Below are 16,638 nucleotides of genomic sequence, written 5' to 3' on the forward strand. Positions count from 1 at the left end.
GGGAGGATCACCATGTGCCAGGTGTCCGGGGCCAAGCCCCAGCCTCCCCCTGCCAGTCACTGCCTGGGGACTGCACCTTGCTGAGCCTCAGTTTCTTATCCGTCCCACTTACAGGGGTATTGGGGGCAAAAATGCCTGGTAGTGGCCAAAGGAGGTCTGCTCTCTCTCCCTGCATGTTCAGGGGTTCCCCCAGCTGGGCCTCAGTTTCCCTCAATGGGAGCTGGACTAGGTCTTCCTTAAGACTGATTTCCACCCCTCTGGGTGTTCTTATTTCCCACATGGTCTGAATATTAGTGGGACTCAGGTGCCCACCTCTGTATGCTTTCTCAGCAGTGGAAGGCCTGTCCCAACTCCCTGTGAGAGAAAAAGGAAGGAGAGAGCTGTCAGGTGACCCTGCAGTACCAAGGCAACCGAGGCTCAGAGAGGTGAAGGGTCTTGTCTGAGGTCCCACAGCAAGGCAGAGGTACGGCCAGGACAAGACCTCCCAGGGCCCATAACCTCAAGTGCGGGCTCTCTCCAACCCAGCTCTCTGCCAACCTGGTGACATGCAGACATCGGGGACACTGTCACATGAAATGGCAAAGTCCACTGTCATTGCTATAATTCAGCCCAGAGTTGGACAGAGCTTCCACCTGGCTGTTCTGAGTTGGCAAGAGAGACTATGCAAGGAATGGAGGCCGTAGGCAAAGATATGGTGGTTCTTGGCAACCCCACCTCAAAACCATTCCCAGTTCACCCACCAGTTCCTCACTGCCTGTCCTGGCCCTCTCAGGAGGCCTTCCTCTGTCCCCCAAACCCTCCCAACTGGCGTTTACTGACTACTCCAGCCCAAAGTGAGTCCTACAAGTCCCTCTCCAAGCTCCTGTAGCCCTTGGCCATGGCCCTGACCATGATGGCCCCTCATATCAACAGGTAGATACCCACTATTTGAAGTTGGGCATCTGCCTCACCTGGCACCTCCATCCCCAGCGGCATGCTAGGCTCCACCAGGATCAGAGAGCTGCTCAGGAAGTGCTGGAGATGCTGCAGGTGCATGTGGTCTTCAGTGCAGGCAAAGTCCTTTTTGTTAACCACTGTCTACATGGCAGAACAGAATCCACTCACGGGGGTCCTGGAGGGTGAGGGCGGTGTCCATGGTGGGTGTCCATAGTGATCGGAGCCTGGGAATGCCTCAGAAAACACATCCCAGTTCAGGTCAGTGGTTCCAGGGGCTGGCGGGTCAGGAGGACCTCAGGCCCCGTCTTGGACCATGATCTCCTGGGTCCCATCCAGCCGTAATGTTCCAAGTCCACAATGCAATCAGCACCTGGGACATTTTACTTTAGAACAGTAGTTGGTGGTTCTTTGAGTCATTTGATATATGGAAAAGAGCTGTTTGCACTGCATTGGGCCCAGGGTAATGGAGGCAGGAAGCCAGGGTATCTCCCCTAAGTGTGTTTCTCTTGGGGAAGAGTCTCAGCATGGGAGGCTTGGAGCATAACCAGTTTAGTGAGACTCCTAGTCAAGACGCTAAAGAAGTAGCAACGACCAGGAGGCCGGGCCCGAGTCGGGCATCCTCAGTCCCATGGACAGCTCCCCACTGCGGGGGTGGGGGTGGGGGGGCACCCGGGGCAGAGGGGATGCTCTGCACTCAGGTCTGTGATGCACCGGGAGTGCTGAATGCATAACGGCTGGCAGTCTGCTCAGTTGGACCTTGGGGCCCACAAGAAAAGCAAGCAGGTATTTACACAGGTGCTGTTGAAATGACCAAAGCAAGCTCTTCTTCCCAGGCCTGGGGCCTGCAGACGGGCAGGTGGTCAGACAGACGGGGGACTGGCAGGCTGGGCTGGGGCTGCAGTTCCCTGCGGAACAGTCTGTGGATGTGTGGAGACCCCGTCACCGCTGCGAGGAGCTCATCGATTGACTCTTAGAAATGGACAGGTGTCCAGAAGTCCAGCAGCCGTACCATAGAACCCCAGAGTCCCTGACAGGAAAAGGGGGGCAGAGTTTCAAGTGAGGGGGGAGGGTGCTGGGGGATGCTCTCGTTGGGCCCCTCCGGCTGTCTCTGAAGGGGCTGGGAGGCTATCGCCCTCAGTGATATGTGTCATAAGTGCTGGCGTGTGCCTGGCTCCGAGGGTCAGTGACGGTCGTAGGCAGTGGCGGCCGCAGGGGGGGCAGCTCCTCGGGCAGCGGCGCTGTAATAGTAGGGGGAGCCTGGAAGAGAGAGAAGACGGCATGGAGGTTGGAGGGCGACGTTGTGCCTGCAGCCCCTTACCTAAGGCAAATGTTCAGAGGAAGGAAGGGGCTTGGAGCTCTGAGCAAAGAGCTCTGGGGAACACACCGTTATTCTGGCAGGGCCAGGCTTCCTGGAGGAAGCGGGTCAGGCTGGGGGACGAGGAGACGTGGACATGGGGAGACTGGGTGTGTGAGTACATGGAGCAGAGCAGGTAGCAGCCTGCCTCCTGTGACCCGCAGACAGGGCCAGGGTGAGGGCCTGTCCCCTCGCTGGGCTCCTCCCACCTCCCCGGGCAGCTTTATTTGACTACATGCTTTGGTTGAGCCCCACTTTGTGTTCAAATTCCTTCCCAGGGATGAAAGAGCAGGAGGGGCTCTGGGAGACCAGCAGAGTCTTAGAACCACTGAGGTTAGAGATGCTAGGCCATCTCCTCCTTCTACGGGTAGGGAAACTGAGGCTCAACAAACCAAAGTCATGTGCCCAAAGCCACAGAGCCTCTCTGTGCCAGAGCCCAGCCTGGAATTCGGGTGTCTGCCCCTGGCTCAGGACTGCTCCCCCTGCGCTGGAGGATGTGTTTGTCCAGGGCAGGGGTCCTCAAACTATGGCCCGCGGGCCACATGCGGCCCGCCGAGGACATTTATCCGGCCACCGGGTGCCGCTGCCTGTCCTGCTTAGCAGCTGACTCGTCTCGGGCCCGCAGTGCACATAGGAATTTGTTCATAGTTTTTTTTTAAACTATAGTCCGGCCCTCCAACGGTCTGAGGGACAGTGAACTGGCCCCCTGTTTAAAAAGTTTGAGGACCCCTGGTCCAGGGGGACGGCAGCTGGGGCCCTGGGAGCCATCCTGGACCACGTGTCTGCTGGGGTGGGAACAGTAAGCATCTTCATTCCCCAGGGGAGGTGACATGTACGGATTCTGAAATCTCACCCAAATCCAAACCAATCCTGGTAATTCTCCCAGATGGCATGACAGCACCAATGCCCGGGGATTGCTATCAGGCTCTACCACTCGTGGCTGAGTGACCTTGAACAAGTGGCTTCACTCCTCTGAGCCTCAGTTGCCTCATCTGTAAAAGGGGGTCAGAGTAGAGCTGCCTGAGGGCACCATGACGTAAGGATATAAAAGTGCTTTTCTACCCATATAAAACCCTTTACATCCAGGAACTCTTTTACTTTCCACAACAAGCCTCTCAGGTAGGAACTAGTATTGTCCCCATGCAGCAGAGGAGGAAACTGAGGGACAGAGAGAGTAAGCAGCTTGCCCAAGTCATACAGCTGGTGGCACTTTAGCCCGTGCCACCGCACCTCCAAGCCCAGCCCCATGAGCAGATACCCTACTCCCTCGCTGGGCCCCAGGGAGGCAGCAGTGACAGGGCGAAGCGGTAGGGCCTTGCTGAGCTGTTCCCGAAGGCAAGGCCACCAGCCCTGTGCCTGAGGATTCCCAGAGATGGAGAATACTGCTTCCTCTGTCACCTCCCCGGTCAGAGCCCTGACGGAGGCACCTGTCAGCCTGCCCTGCTCTCTCATCTTCTGTTTTTGGTGGGATGGGGACTGTTAGGACATGTGTGCTGTCCCTGCAGGCTGGGGCATGGCTCAGGAGCAGGGGACAAGAAATGAAAGTAAGCCTGTGCAGAGGACCCTGGCTCAGCCCCCTGAGTCCCCCACCCACCTACCACCTCTGGCCCTCGGCTCTGACTCACTCCCCTCTCAAAGCCTAATCTCTTGGCTGCGCTGTCCAGTGGCCTCAGCGTGAGGGTTCCACGGCAAAATCAAAATCGCTTGCATTTACCGTGAAAGATGAAAACATCACCTCACAAAGCACTCTGTCTTCCTGGTGCCCATTAGACCGTCATCTAAAATAAACTTGTCCTTTCTCATGTCATTTTTCCTCTCTAATTCACATTATCATCAATTTACTTCTTGACACAGTCATTCCCGGCTCCCACTCACTCTCTAATCCCTTTAAAGCGGCCACAGGCACTCCCATTCTAATCCTAATTGACCACTGCTGCCTTTCTTCCCACCTCCTGCCCTGTCTGCCCCCGCCATTTCTCCCCCTTAGCTCCCCCTTAGCCTCCCTTTGGCTCCCCTTCCCCCCACCTAGTCCTAGTCCGCTTGGGGGCCCGTGGTGCTGGGTCATGCTGCCCTGGCTGGGCAGGCAGCTCCCGGGGAGGCAAGTTCTCCTGAGAAGGGAGCGTGCAGCGTCCTTAGGTGGCATTGCTCATCCTTACTCTGCTGGTGTTTCTGTGGAGGAGGCTTCAACCCGCCAGCCGAGGGTGGCAGAGTGCGTGAGGGTGTGAGCACCCGGGAGCGCGTACATGGAGGTTCTCACAGCTTCTACTGATCTAGCAGGAGCCTCAGAGCAGGTTCCCACACCCTGCACCCTCCCCAGACTGCAGAAATCAGGCTCCGTCCCCTGCTCCGTGGGACTCTTCCAGATAGAGCCTGGAGACACCTCTGGGAAGCCAGGCTGGTGGGTGTGACGGGCCTGGCACTTCTTTGCCAGACTGTGGTAGAGTGAGCCTGGCAGCTCACTCATCTTCAGGACAGTGAGCCTCCAGAGAGCAGCATTTCTAGCTCCTTTCTGAATGAAGCTGCCGGTGTGATTACCCTCATTCCACACCCCAGGCCCTGATTGCTTGGTGACCTGGCCATGATGCCCCAGGTTATAGACTTGGGCAGCACAGGGACCATTTCAAATGTTTCTAACTGCCCAGCATTGTTTAAACTTTTCCTGTTTTGCCTGGAGCATGAGGCCCGCCTCTTTGGGTTGGAAGCCAGAACTCATCCTCCCAGCCTCCCTTGCTGCTAGTGCACAGGTGTGTCGCCTGTCAGATAGGCTGTCTTGCCTATGACCTCGACTAGGAGCAACCTGGGGAAATGGGCTGAGAGACCCCAAGCTGGGAGTGGGTGGCAGAGGCTCCGGGCTCCGGGCAGTTGGCAGGACAGAGCTCTCAAGCACCCTGCCTGGTAGAGCGGGCAGCTTGGGGTGCCAACTGGCAGCAGCAGGAGTGTTGACTCTAGAGCAGCCGTGGGGGCGTGGCTAGGTGTTGTTTCTGGCTGTGCGTACCATGCCGGTGTCATGGGTCCTCCCAGAGGTTCCAGGAGCCCCCCAAATCCCTTAGTAGATTTGTTTTCTGCTTAAACCAGCCAAAGTGGATTCTATTGTTTGCAACTGAAAGCCTGACGGATACATACAATCACCTGGCTTTCAAAAAATAGGCCAGAGCTGTTCTCATCACATGCGTGGTCTGAGTGTTTAGAATTCTCAAGGCTCTTTCCTGTGGAGAGAGGAGGCCTCTCTTCCTGGCTGCAGTCCTGTTCAAACGGAATGGGTCAGGGAGAGGACCACATCACACACGGGTTATGAATATGAGTCAGGGTGACCTGAGCGTGGGTCCGCATTCCGCCATCTGCTTGCGGTGTGACCTCCGCCAGTACTCACCGAGCAGCCCCGGGTTGGGGAACCTCCAGGAGTCGTTGTAGGAGGGATACTGAGGGTGGCTGTAGGGGCTCCCGGAAAACTCACTCCCTGCAGGTGATGGGTGGGAGAGAAACAGGAACCAAATGTCAAAGCAAGTTCGGAACATGCCAATGGCATTTGCCTCTTACATAAATTGCAGGTACTTTCATAAGCAACAAAGTCAAGTCCAGTGCACACCCTTATTAAGTGGACAGCTGTCACGGGCATTATCTAGATTTCCCCCTTTTCTGTTGGTGGAAGGGAATACCAGCCTCTCACATGTGTGCTGTGAAACTGCCCTGTGCCGCTGTTCCCTGAGGTTATTGGCCCATTTTGCAGGTGAGGAGACTGAGGCCTAGATTCTCTCACAAAACGGCCTCAGCACACCCACCAAGTCCTAAGCCCGGTTCTCAGCCGCTCCAGGACGCCAGTGTGGATTTAGTTCCACTTCCCACACGTTTCCTGCGTGGCTCTGCACGGTAACCTCAACTCTAGTCTGGCCTTCCGTGCTGAGAACTCAGAGGTGGCTGTACCCGGCCTCCGCCAACGGGGAAGATGAGACGTGAAGTCGAGCCCTCCGACTCGAGGGCAGAGGGCACTTTGCTGCGATGAAAAGAGAAGCCGAAGTCTAGGGAGCACGGAAGAGGCAGCAGGTGGGCCTCTGGGCACGGGGTAGGGGATGGCTGTTTGCTGCTCTGGGCATGCTCAGTCAGGGGGACACCATGGGGAGTGTGAGAGGGCATGGTGGGACTCGAGGATGTTCCCTCTCGCCCAGCGGCCCACGGAGCAGTGATCTTGTGTCTGCATTTCCCGTGCTCTCGCTTCCAGCCCCAGGAGAGCCTCCTCACCATCGGGCGTCACGAGGAGGGGAGTTCAAAATTCCTTCCCTTACAACCTGCTGCCTGTCTGCTCCCTGCGGCTGGGGGCTCCCAGGGGGCAGGGTTTGGGCCTGACTCATTGCAGAGTCCCCCAGTGCCTGGCCCACGTTGTGTGGGAAGCTGGCGGCTGAGTGGCTTCTTATGCCACTGGTTACAGAGCACGTGGGCTGTTCCCTGGCAGTGGTGACAGGAGTTACACAGCCCACGGGACCACCCTCAGCTCAAACAAGCTCCCACCGATGCTTCTTAAGGATGCCAAAGGGCCGAAGGGCAGGAGCCCTCAGAAGGGACCAGCCAGATGTCAGGACGGGAGCACTGCTCTGCCCCTGGCAGCCGAGGCCCAAATGCAAGGCCCATGGGACTTGGTCAGGTGTGGCCAGAACAATGAACAGGCCTGAGGGGCCAGCTGCTCCCACCCCGTGAGCCCACCGGCTTCCTCTCCACCTCCCACTTCCACAGGCAACCACAGGCGTGCACGCGCGCGCACACACACACGCGCACACACCACGTGCACTCCTCCCCAGACCTCTCTGGGGGCCACTCCCAGCCTGACAGGCTGAGCCTTCCAATTCTCTGTTTTTTATGCCTCAGTGGTCAGGGTGTCAGGTTCCGGCATACTGAGGGAGAGCATGGTGACAGTGCGGGGCTGCAGCCGCCCGCCCAGCCTCGGCATATCCATCAGCACCACAGCGCCTCCCCCTCCTCCTCCTTGGGGGCCGGGAGGGGGAGCAGAGAGACCAAGCAGCCTGGAGAAGGGGGACAACTGCCCTCTCTTCCAGGCTCCGGGCGCCCGTGAAGCTGCCCCATCAGAGGCACTTCCTGACAGCGCTGCAGCTGGGCCCGGGCACTGGCCACACGGCCCAGGCCAGCCCTCCATCTTCCTCTGACAGCATCACGCCTGCCTGCCAGGCCCAGCTCCAGGGCCACCTCTTCCAGGAGCTGGAGATAGGGGCCCCTAGAGGTGCAGCTGACCCAAGACAAAGATCACACCATGAACCCCTTCTCTGATGACTGCCCAGCTCAGAGAACACCCGGGCCCCTCACCTCTTCCTACTAAGTCACCTGCACGGGGACTAAACCCCCCTCCTCCCGCCGCCCAGACCTTAGTAAAACCTGCTGTCCACCAGGACGCCTCGCACAGCTGGGGTGGTGTTTTCCGCTCATGGAAATCGAGGGGAGAGGCCAGGTGCCACTTGGGGGTCAGTGGGGCTGAGATGAAAGAATGTGCCCCCAACAGCATAGACCAGAGCCCAGGAATGCTGTGACGGCAGGCACCAGGACACAGGTGAGCAGCCAGGGGGCCGTTTCCCCTGGAAACGTCCTAGAAAGCCTGGCAGGACCTGGGCTCTTCCCCGAGGCGGGAGTGAGGGTTTGAGTCAAGCTCGTCTTGTCCAGGTGCCAGGAGAAGGCAGCCAACGTTGTTGCACCTTTGCCCTGAGTAAAGGGCTGGTGGGTGGGAGGGACATGAGTGAGGGTAAAGGGGTGGTGGGTGGGAGGGGCATGAGTGAGGGTAAAGGGGTGGTGGGTGGGAGGGGCACTGAGTGAGGGTAAAGGGGTCGGGGGTCGGAGGGGTACTGCATGAGTAAAAGCAGGAGGTAGGACTAGGCAGATGGTATAGGATGGAACCCCAGGACACTTGGGACTGACTCCCCGTCTTCAGCTGCCTCCACAGGACCAAGAACAGAGGGTTGGTCCCCTCTCAGGCTCATGGCCAGGATCACACCCACAGGTGTGCTCTATCCCCCACTCCTGCCCACAGCTGCCTACCCTGCAGGAGATGACAGAAAATGGCTCCAAATAGAGATGAGCTAGCTGTAAAAGCCGTGCCCTGGCTGGTGTGGCTCAGTTGCTTGAGCATCGACCCTGCACCAAAAGGTCACTATTGCAATTCCCAGTCCAGGCACATGCCCAGGTTTCGGGGGGTGTGCCGGATGCAATGATTGATGTTTCTCTCTCTCTCTTGCTCTCTCTCTCTCTCTCTCTCTCTCTCTCTCTCTCTCTCCCTTCCTCTCTCTCAAAAATCAATAAAAACATATTAAAAACTCAATGAGGTAACTAGAAAGGACTGATTAAAATGGAAGTTGATAGGGGGCCACAAAGGATGCGTTTGATGTGGCTGTCCTGGAGGACACAGGGCCAGGAAAATCATCCGAGTCAGAGATGTTCCCAGTTTCCCCTTCACTAAACGCTCAGAGATGGCAGGAAGCCGAAGATTCCTAAAGTTCTCAGAAGTGACAGGTAAACCGGCACAGTGTAGCTCTTAATTAACCCAACACGACACCTGCCAGATGATGGGGATTTGCAGAGCACGCTGGGGGCCAACCCCATCTGCAGATGGTGGGCTCCCACCTCTGCCTGAGACCTTGCCCGACTGTAATTAACATACGGAAAGTCTTTCAAAGTGACTTCACAGCCAAGTCCTCTTTCTGAAGGGGTGAAACTGGGCTTTGAGAGAAACTGTTTGCAAAGAAGGAGGAGGAAGAGGAAGAAAAGATTTGAAAAGGACCATGAGCTCTCTCCAGCTCCTCCCTGGGGTTTTGTAAAACTGCTCCACGCAGGCAGAGTCAGCCTTCCAAATATGAATATTGTATATATATTACATATAATAGCGTATATATGTTACTACATTATGTGTATATATGGTATAATAATTTGTATCACACATGCACATACTTATATACTCGTGTATACAGGGCGGGGCAAAAGTAGGTTTACAGTTGTTCAGATGGAAAATAACACAAGAATTAATAAATAATAATACAAGAATCAACTGTTTCACATACAACTGTAAACCTACTTTTGCCCCACCCTGTATATGGGTATGCGTACACACCACACACACACACACACACACACACACACACACACACACACACATACACCCTGGACTCTGAGGCTCTGTCAAAGCTCTCTGAGTGACCTTGATCAAGTCCCTTCTCACCAAGCCTCAGTTTTCCCATCTGTAAAAGCGGTGTATATGGGAGAGGTTTAAATAACTGACCTCAAAGTGCTTTCAGCGCTAAGACGCTCCCCTGTTCTGTCTGCACTGCACCCAGCCCTAGCCCGGCCCCTTGGAGGCCAAGGCTCCCCAACCTCTCTCTCTCCAGAGCAAGGCCTCCCAGGCTCCCAGCAGGGAAAGGAGAACCAGAGCGAACCCAGTAAAGGTCAGACTTGTCAGTGCGGGCTGCCCGCACACAGAGCATCGATCCGTTCCTGGGAAAAACCTCTTCTCCCACCCGCTCGGGCCAGCCTCGAAGGCCTTCAGAAAAACACAGAGAAGAGAAAAACCGAGCGAGAGGGCGAGAGTGCGGGGAGAATGCAGAATGGTCTCGTGTCTGTCTCTCTGGGAGAGACACGGACTTGGCAGTCGGACGGCGGTGCTGGGCGGCCACAGGGAGACCAGGCTGAGCCCAGCACTGCACTGAGCAGCCATGGGGCGGCTGGGTGACGGTTCTGGGCCTCAGTTTGGTCCTCTGACGAGAGGAGGCTGTTGTGCCTTCAGCCCCCTCCATGCTGCCTGTACACAGAGACCTGAACACAAGGACCCGTCAGGGAACTCACGGGAAACCACCTCACCGTCAGCGTACAGCATCCTGCCACCCACCTGCTTAGGGACCAGGCCGGTTAGTGCTGCCTGAAGCCCCGTGGTGGCATTCAAGGCCTTGCAGGGTCTGGGTCCCTAGGAGTTCCCCAGCCATGCTGCCCAGGGCCCCCCATCGACCCCCTGCCCCAGGCCGTTCCTCTCATGCCCCATGGGCCCATCTCCACCCGCACACGCTGTTTCCTTCATCTGAAATGCCGCCTTCCTCCCCTGCCTCCGGTCTAATCCCCTGGCTTGTCAGGACCCAGCTCCGATACCGCCTCCTCTAGGAAGCCTTTCTGGATCGATTGTCCCAGCTGAGAAAGAGCATTCTCTCACTCCCCCCTGAGCCCGAGCCCGCGTCCACCCCTACCCGGACTCAGGTGGTTGTGACTCGCTCCCTTGCCCTTTTGGTGAGTCTGTGGGAGGAGCCAGGACTGATCACGTGTGCCTGACAGGTGCCAGCAGCCCCTGGGCCCCCTGCACAGGGCCCTGCCACAGCACAAATACCGGCTGAATAAGTGCTGCCTGCGCCGACAGGTGCTCCCTAGCCAGCCCCTCTCGTCGTCAGACGGAAACAGGTGCGAGAACGTGGTCATGCAACACTGGTCCTGGATCTTTGAAAGAAGCATGAGACAGAGAGAGACAGAGAACGGCGGCAAAACACACAGGAAAGAGAAGTGGGCTGGGTTCCCTGCAGAGCCCAGGGTGCAGGCCCCACAGGTGGAAAGGGACCCTGAATGGGTGCTCGCCTCAGGGACCAGGGCCCCCACCAGCTCTCTGGGCCTCCTGTAACATAATGACCGCAGCAAGGTCAGCTCACTCCAAAAGAGCAAAGAGGCTGTTTTGTCTTGTTCTGTTTTGTTTTTTAAAGCAAACACCGCTGATAATTCGAGCTCAAAGAGCGTAGGTCCAGACTGCATTCCATGGGCTGACACCCTGGGAAGGCTTCTCCTTAGTACTCGCTTGGCCAGGGGAAGATGCTCAGTCCAGAAACCTGAAGACTTTCTCCAAGTGACCAGAGTGTGGCCAGACGCTGCCAGCCTGCCGTCTAAGCTGCCAGGCGGCAGGTCCCAAGATTTCCATGGGAATAACACTGAACTGTATTCCCGAGAACATCCAACTCCCACATCGGTGATGGATGTCTAATAAACTCACCTACTCCATGCAGAGCTCGGTGCTAGCCCCCCAGGCCTCAGGAAACTCCTTGCATCTACGGGGATTCTTAGACCCAGAGCTAGACATTCAGTAGCAGCAAAGGGCAAGGCAGGTGTATGAACAGAGCCGAAGTTATCATTTGTCCTGGCTGGGGTATCCAGGAAGGCTTCTTGTAGGAAGGGGCTGTGATCTGGGCCTTGAAGGACATTGAAGCTGTATCCTTTAGCGGGTTACCGCTCTCCGTCCCCATGCACCTTTCACCAGTCCCAGCTGCATGCTGAGAAGTCAAAGTGCACTGTCCCTGTCCCCATGGAGAGGAGCCTGGGGGTGAGGTCAGTCTCCGGCTCCTCAAGAACAGGAGGCCGTTCAGCAGGACACAGTGTGCCCTAGAGTAGAACAAGCCACCGAGGCCTGACTCTCCTCTTCCAACTCCCCGACGTGGCAACGGCTAATGGACACTGGCTGATAACCCCCTAGACAGCTCCGAGCCACATCATCATTTTTATAAGTACTTGTAAAAAGGTTGATATTCCACACAGGCACTGAGAGCAGCAGTGGCTGCCACTCTGTGCTGATCACTGAGGTGATAGAAGATTGTAGGCTAGTCCCTGTCAAAGCCCCTCAGCCATTTAGCTGAGTGACCTTGAGACATCACTTTACCTTGAACCTGAGTTACTGTTTGCAGTGTGGCAGGTCAGCACGCACAGGACTAAGTCATACCACGATATTTCAAAGTCTTTTGTGCATCAAAAAGTGTGAGGGACTGTTTGATGCTTCACTCAGTCCTTGGCACGCAGCATGTGCTTTGCATGACTGTTGAAAAAAATGGATGCACTGGGGCTTGTTTCTTTCTTTAAATCCTCACCTGAGGACATGCTTATTGGTTTTAGAGAGAAGGGAGGGGGGACAGAGAGAGAGAGAGAGAGAGAGAGAGAGAGAGAGAGAGAGAAATATCAATCAGTTGCCTCCCACACACCCCCAACGGGGATCAAACCTGCATCCTTTCAGTGCACAGACTGACACCCCAACCAGCTGAGCCCAGACAGGGCTGGGGCTTGTTTGTTAATGAAAATTATTTCCCTTTTTTTTTTTTTTTCACATTTCAACAAGTGCTCCAAATTCTTGATTGTAGGGAAAGTCTTAAACCCATGGTCGGCAAACTGCAGCTCGCGAGCCACATGCGGCTCTTTGGCCCCTTGAGTGTGGCTCTTCCACAAAATACCACGGCCTGGGCGAGTCTATTTTGAAGAAGTGGCGTTAGAAGAAGTTTAAGTTTAAGAAATTTGGCTCTCAAAAGAAATTTCAATTGTTGTGCTGTTGATATTTGGCTCTGTTGACTAATGAGTTTGCTGACCACTGTCTTAAACTATCTGTCTCTGCAACTGTGATCGTGAGCGTGTCCCTTTCATGTTCACGTAGCCTGGACCTGGCGGGGTGGGAAGTAGACAAGATTGGGTTCCAATCTTTTTGCCACTAGGAATACCTTTTCTCCTTCACTCCTGCCCAAGTGACCCTTTGCTGGCTTACATGAGACCAGCCCAACGCCCCTTTAAAGTGTTCTATGAGGCCTTTTGTGGGCAAATGGACAATTCCCACCCAGCTGCCTATAAAGCTGAAACAAGTCCCCAGCTCCCATTCTCAGCTCCCGCTTAAAACACAGCCCCAGCCCCCTCCATCTCTCAGAGCCTCAGGGCCTCCTCTCAGCCCCATGTCAGCCCAAAGCAGAGTTACTTTTCTGTGGCCTAGACCTTGGCCTGTCCCTCAGAGCAGCCAGGGGTCCTCCTCTGAAGAAATCGCCTCCCCCGGCTGGGCCCGGCTCGGCAAGGAGTCCGGAGCGTCCCCACCGCTGACTAATGAAAGGGAGGTGATGGTGTCATACCTTGCTGGGAAGTCACGGTGCTAGTCCCGACCTGTGCCGCCTGCCATCAAATTTTAATGCTGCTGCTGACATGTTTATGGAATGCCTCACCAAGCGTTTGTGAGAAGACCAGACAAGATTTACCTCCACAATTACCACCTCGATGCACGGGCTTTGCTGTGCACTGGGAGCTCAGCAGCACAGAGGCCCTGAGCCCCAGTGGGCCCCGAGGAACACACTCCATCCCGCACACCTCTCCTGCCCCCAGCGCACAGGGCTTGGGGGAGGCGGAGATGAATCAGACACGGTTCCTGCCCACCAAGAGCCCGCAGTCTGCGGGAGGGGACAACACATACATAAATTACTCGGATCCCTGGTGGCTGGGGGCCAGACCGAGGATACAGGTAGGAGAGGCAGCCTGCGCAGAGGAGGGTTGGGGAAGTTATTTCTCTATCAAAGCCAGGGTCAAGAACGAGGCCAAAGAGGTTGCTCTGCTGGGCTATCTGGCAGCTCCAGCTCTGCTGCCCGCTCCTCGGCCTGGAAGGGCTCCGAGGGCTCCCCCCTCCCTGCTGCTGGCCTCAGGGTCTCAGCAGCCCCCTCTCCTTCAGGATCTGCACCCGCTTTAGTCCTTGGGGTGCCCTCTCCGGAGGCTGCCTTGGAGGAGATGTAGCCTCCCAGCTCCTCACCTTTCGTCACCAGGTCAACAACCCCTTTCTCTTTAAGTTGTGCTGTTCTCCCGCAGCGGAGCTGCCCAGAGGGCAGGAGTAACGTGCAGTGACCCAGGCCGGTGGTTCTCAAACCTTGCTGCCCATTAGGATCACATGAGGAGCTTAAAAAATCCAGAAGACCAGGCCATACCTCTGTGAGTCAAAAAGTGTGAGGACTATCTGATGCTTAACTCAGTCCTTGGCACACAGCACAAGATCTGTGTGACTGCTGAAAATGCACTGGGGCTTATTGCTTTCTGAAATCCTCACCTGAGGACATTTGTATTGATTTTAGAGAAAGGGGAAGAGAGAGAGAGAGAATGAGAGAGAGAGAGAGAGAGAGAGAGAGAGAGAGAGAGAGAGAGAGAGAGAGAAACGTTGGTCAGTTGCTTCCCACACACCCGGAAGAGGGATGGAACCTGCAACCATTCAAGTGCACGGATTGACGCCCAACTAACTGAGCCACACCAGACAGGGCTGGGGCTTGTTTTTTAATGAAGATTATTTCATTAAAAAATGAGTAAAATCAGCATCTCTGGCTGGGGTCAGGGATCAGCATTTGTCCAAACTTCTGAGCTGCTTCCCTGGGCAGCCACCACCATCACTCAGCAAGCTTGATAAGGCACATGTTCTGTGGAGGGAGCTGAGTCAGGGCCACCCCTCAGGCCAGTTCTCACAACTGCCAAGGCTGAACCCGGAGGCCGGGGCCCCGATGAAGTCCCATCTGCACCACAAAGTTATGGGAACAAGGCCCTTCCCCAGTCCAGGCCTCAGTTTCCCCGGGAGCACAGTGAGTAGGTCAGCCCTGAAGTTGGCTACGCTGATGGAGATCTCTCCTTTCCTAAACCGAACTTCCAGCTGTGTTTTCTGGGACCGGCCCACAGATCTGGCTGAGAGGTGGCTTTGTAGGGAGGGACCTGGGAGGAGAGGGGGTGTGATATCTTTGGGGGCCAAGAAAGGAAGAGTGGAAAAGCCTCCTACAGAAGCAAATGCAGGGCTAGGTGGGAGAGCCACAGGGGTGCTGGGGAGACCGGTGTGTGTGTCTATCTCCATGCAACGCACACAGCAGTCACTATCTCATCCACCTGTTCATTTCCCAGGATATCCACTGAGTACCAGGCATTGATGCAGACACAAACCAGATAAGGTTCCTGCCCTCATAGAGCTTGTATTTTAATGGTACAGACAACAAACAAGACACATAAATAAAAATAAAGCATACAGTATGCGGTAAGGAGAAAACATAAAGCAGTAAAATGTTAGGTGGAGTGACCAAGGATGGCTTCACTGAAAAGGTGACTTTTAAATACAGAGATGAAGGAAGTGAGAGTGAGTATGTGAATATCTGTCAGAAGAGCACTCTACACAGAGGGGGCAGCACGTGCGAAGGCCCTGAGGCAGGAGTGTGGGTGGTGCGAGGAGGAGCGAGGAGGTGTCTGAGGCGGTCTGTTGGCTGGAGAGAAGTGAGGGGTGGAGAGGTAGAAGATGAGGTCAAGGAGAGGAGTATAAAGGAGGAGGTCATGTATTGGCCTCTCCTCTGAGTGAGCAAAGAGGGACATGACCTGACTCAGATTTTAACAGGCTCACCCTGGCTGCTATGTTGAGAATGTACTAAAAGGGACAAGAGTGGCAGTCAGGAGACCAGTAAGGAAGCTACTGCAAATGTTTATTGAAAGACTGACTTACCGACAGAGTGAGCACCTCTGGCCATTGAAGCCTAATGCCACGAGGCTGGGAAGGGCCAGCTGTGTGGCCTTGCAAGCAGATGGCCTGCTGGCCAAAGCCAAGGACACTCACGGAGTGAGGCCAGATGGGGGCTGTTGAGTGGAGGGGAAAGTGCCTTGGGTTCTAGTCCTGGCTCTGCATGACCTTGGGACATGCCCTTCTCCTCCCTGAGCCTATAACAGAAGTGAACACCAAGGTGCCTCCTAGGTTGTGGTGAGGATTCCATGACAGCATGGATGTACCTACTGTGTGTAAACTGAGAAGGGTGTGGCAGCAGGAAGTGGTCCTGTCTTGTCCTGCCACACACCAGGAATGCCGGAGGGTGATGCATCCCGTCTCTCCACTAGGGGGAGCCAGGGCGATTCTTCCTGGAGCAGAGATGCAGTGTGCAGGCCCCAGTTGGACCTCATCCAGGGAATGTCAGAAGTCCCCTGCACGGCCCTCTGGGGTGGGAACGGATGTGTCCCTGAGCTGTCCTGAGTGTCTGCCTGGATCCTGTGTTGGCAGGACCTACTCTCCAAAAGACACTCTGAACAGCCCGACGGCAGCTGTTGAGAGGTTGGTACATGGAGACCTAAAGTTCCATCAGGCTCATGCCAGGGGTCCCAAATAAACAAACCAAAGAGGTGAGAAGAAAAAGCCACACGGAAATGAAGGTTACCCCTGGCTCAAGGCCTTTGGTCTGAATCAGGCAGGCTGGATGGCTTTTAGTTCATTTCTGCACATCTGTGTGTGTGTGTGTGTATACATCTGTATGTCTGTGTCTGTGTCTGTGTCTGTGTGTGTCTGTGTGTGTGGACCTGTGCTTGTGTGGTCTGTGTCTATGTATGTGTGTCTGTGTATGTCTCTGTGTGTGAATGTGTGTGTGTATGTCTGTGCGTGTGTCTGTGTGTGTGTACCTGTGCTTGTGTGGTCTGTGTCTATGTATGTGTGTCTGTGTATGTCTCTGTGTGTGAATGTGTGTGTGTATGTCTGTGCGTGTGTCTGTGTGTGTGGACCTGTGCTTGTGTGGTCTGTGTCTATGTATGTGTGTCTGTGTATGTCTCTGTGTGTG

General features: G+C 55.5%; 1 protein-coding gene across 8 annotated transcripts in view; it reads right to left on the reverse strand.

Annotated features, from left to right (window-relative positions):
* Positions 1–2,116: 2,116 nt before the first annotated feature.
* PAX5 (paired box 5) overlaps positions 2,117–16,638 on the reverse strand; it is a gene marked incomplete at both ends in the record, with an annotated part of 152,562 nt that continues 138,040 nt past the window's right edge. For 5 of the 8 annotated variants that reach the window (XM_080669473.1, XM_080669470.1, XM_080669469.1 and 2 more), the window contains 2 exons: positions 2,117–2,193; positions 5,661–5,747. In XM_080669473.1, coding sequence (XP_080525599.1) covers positions 2,117–2,193; positions 5,661–5,747 — 164 coding nt within the window. The remainder of the gene's footprint in view (positions 2,194–5,660; positions 5,748–16,638) is intronic. The other 3 variants (XM_080669472.1, XM_080669471.1, XM_080669468.1) reach the window with 1 other exon arrangement.

The sequence above is a fragment of the Plecotus auritus genome (genome assembly GCF_963455305.1).
Source record: "Plecotus auritus genome assembly, chromosome: 5".
Taxonomy (NCBI): Eukaryota; Metazoa; Chordata; class Mammalia; order Chiroptera; family Vespertilionidae; genus Plecotus; species Plecotus auritus.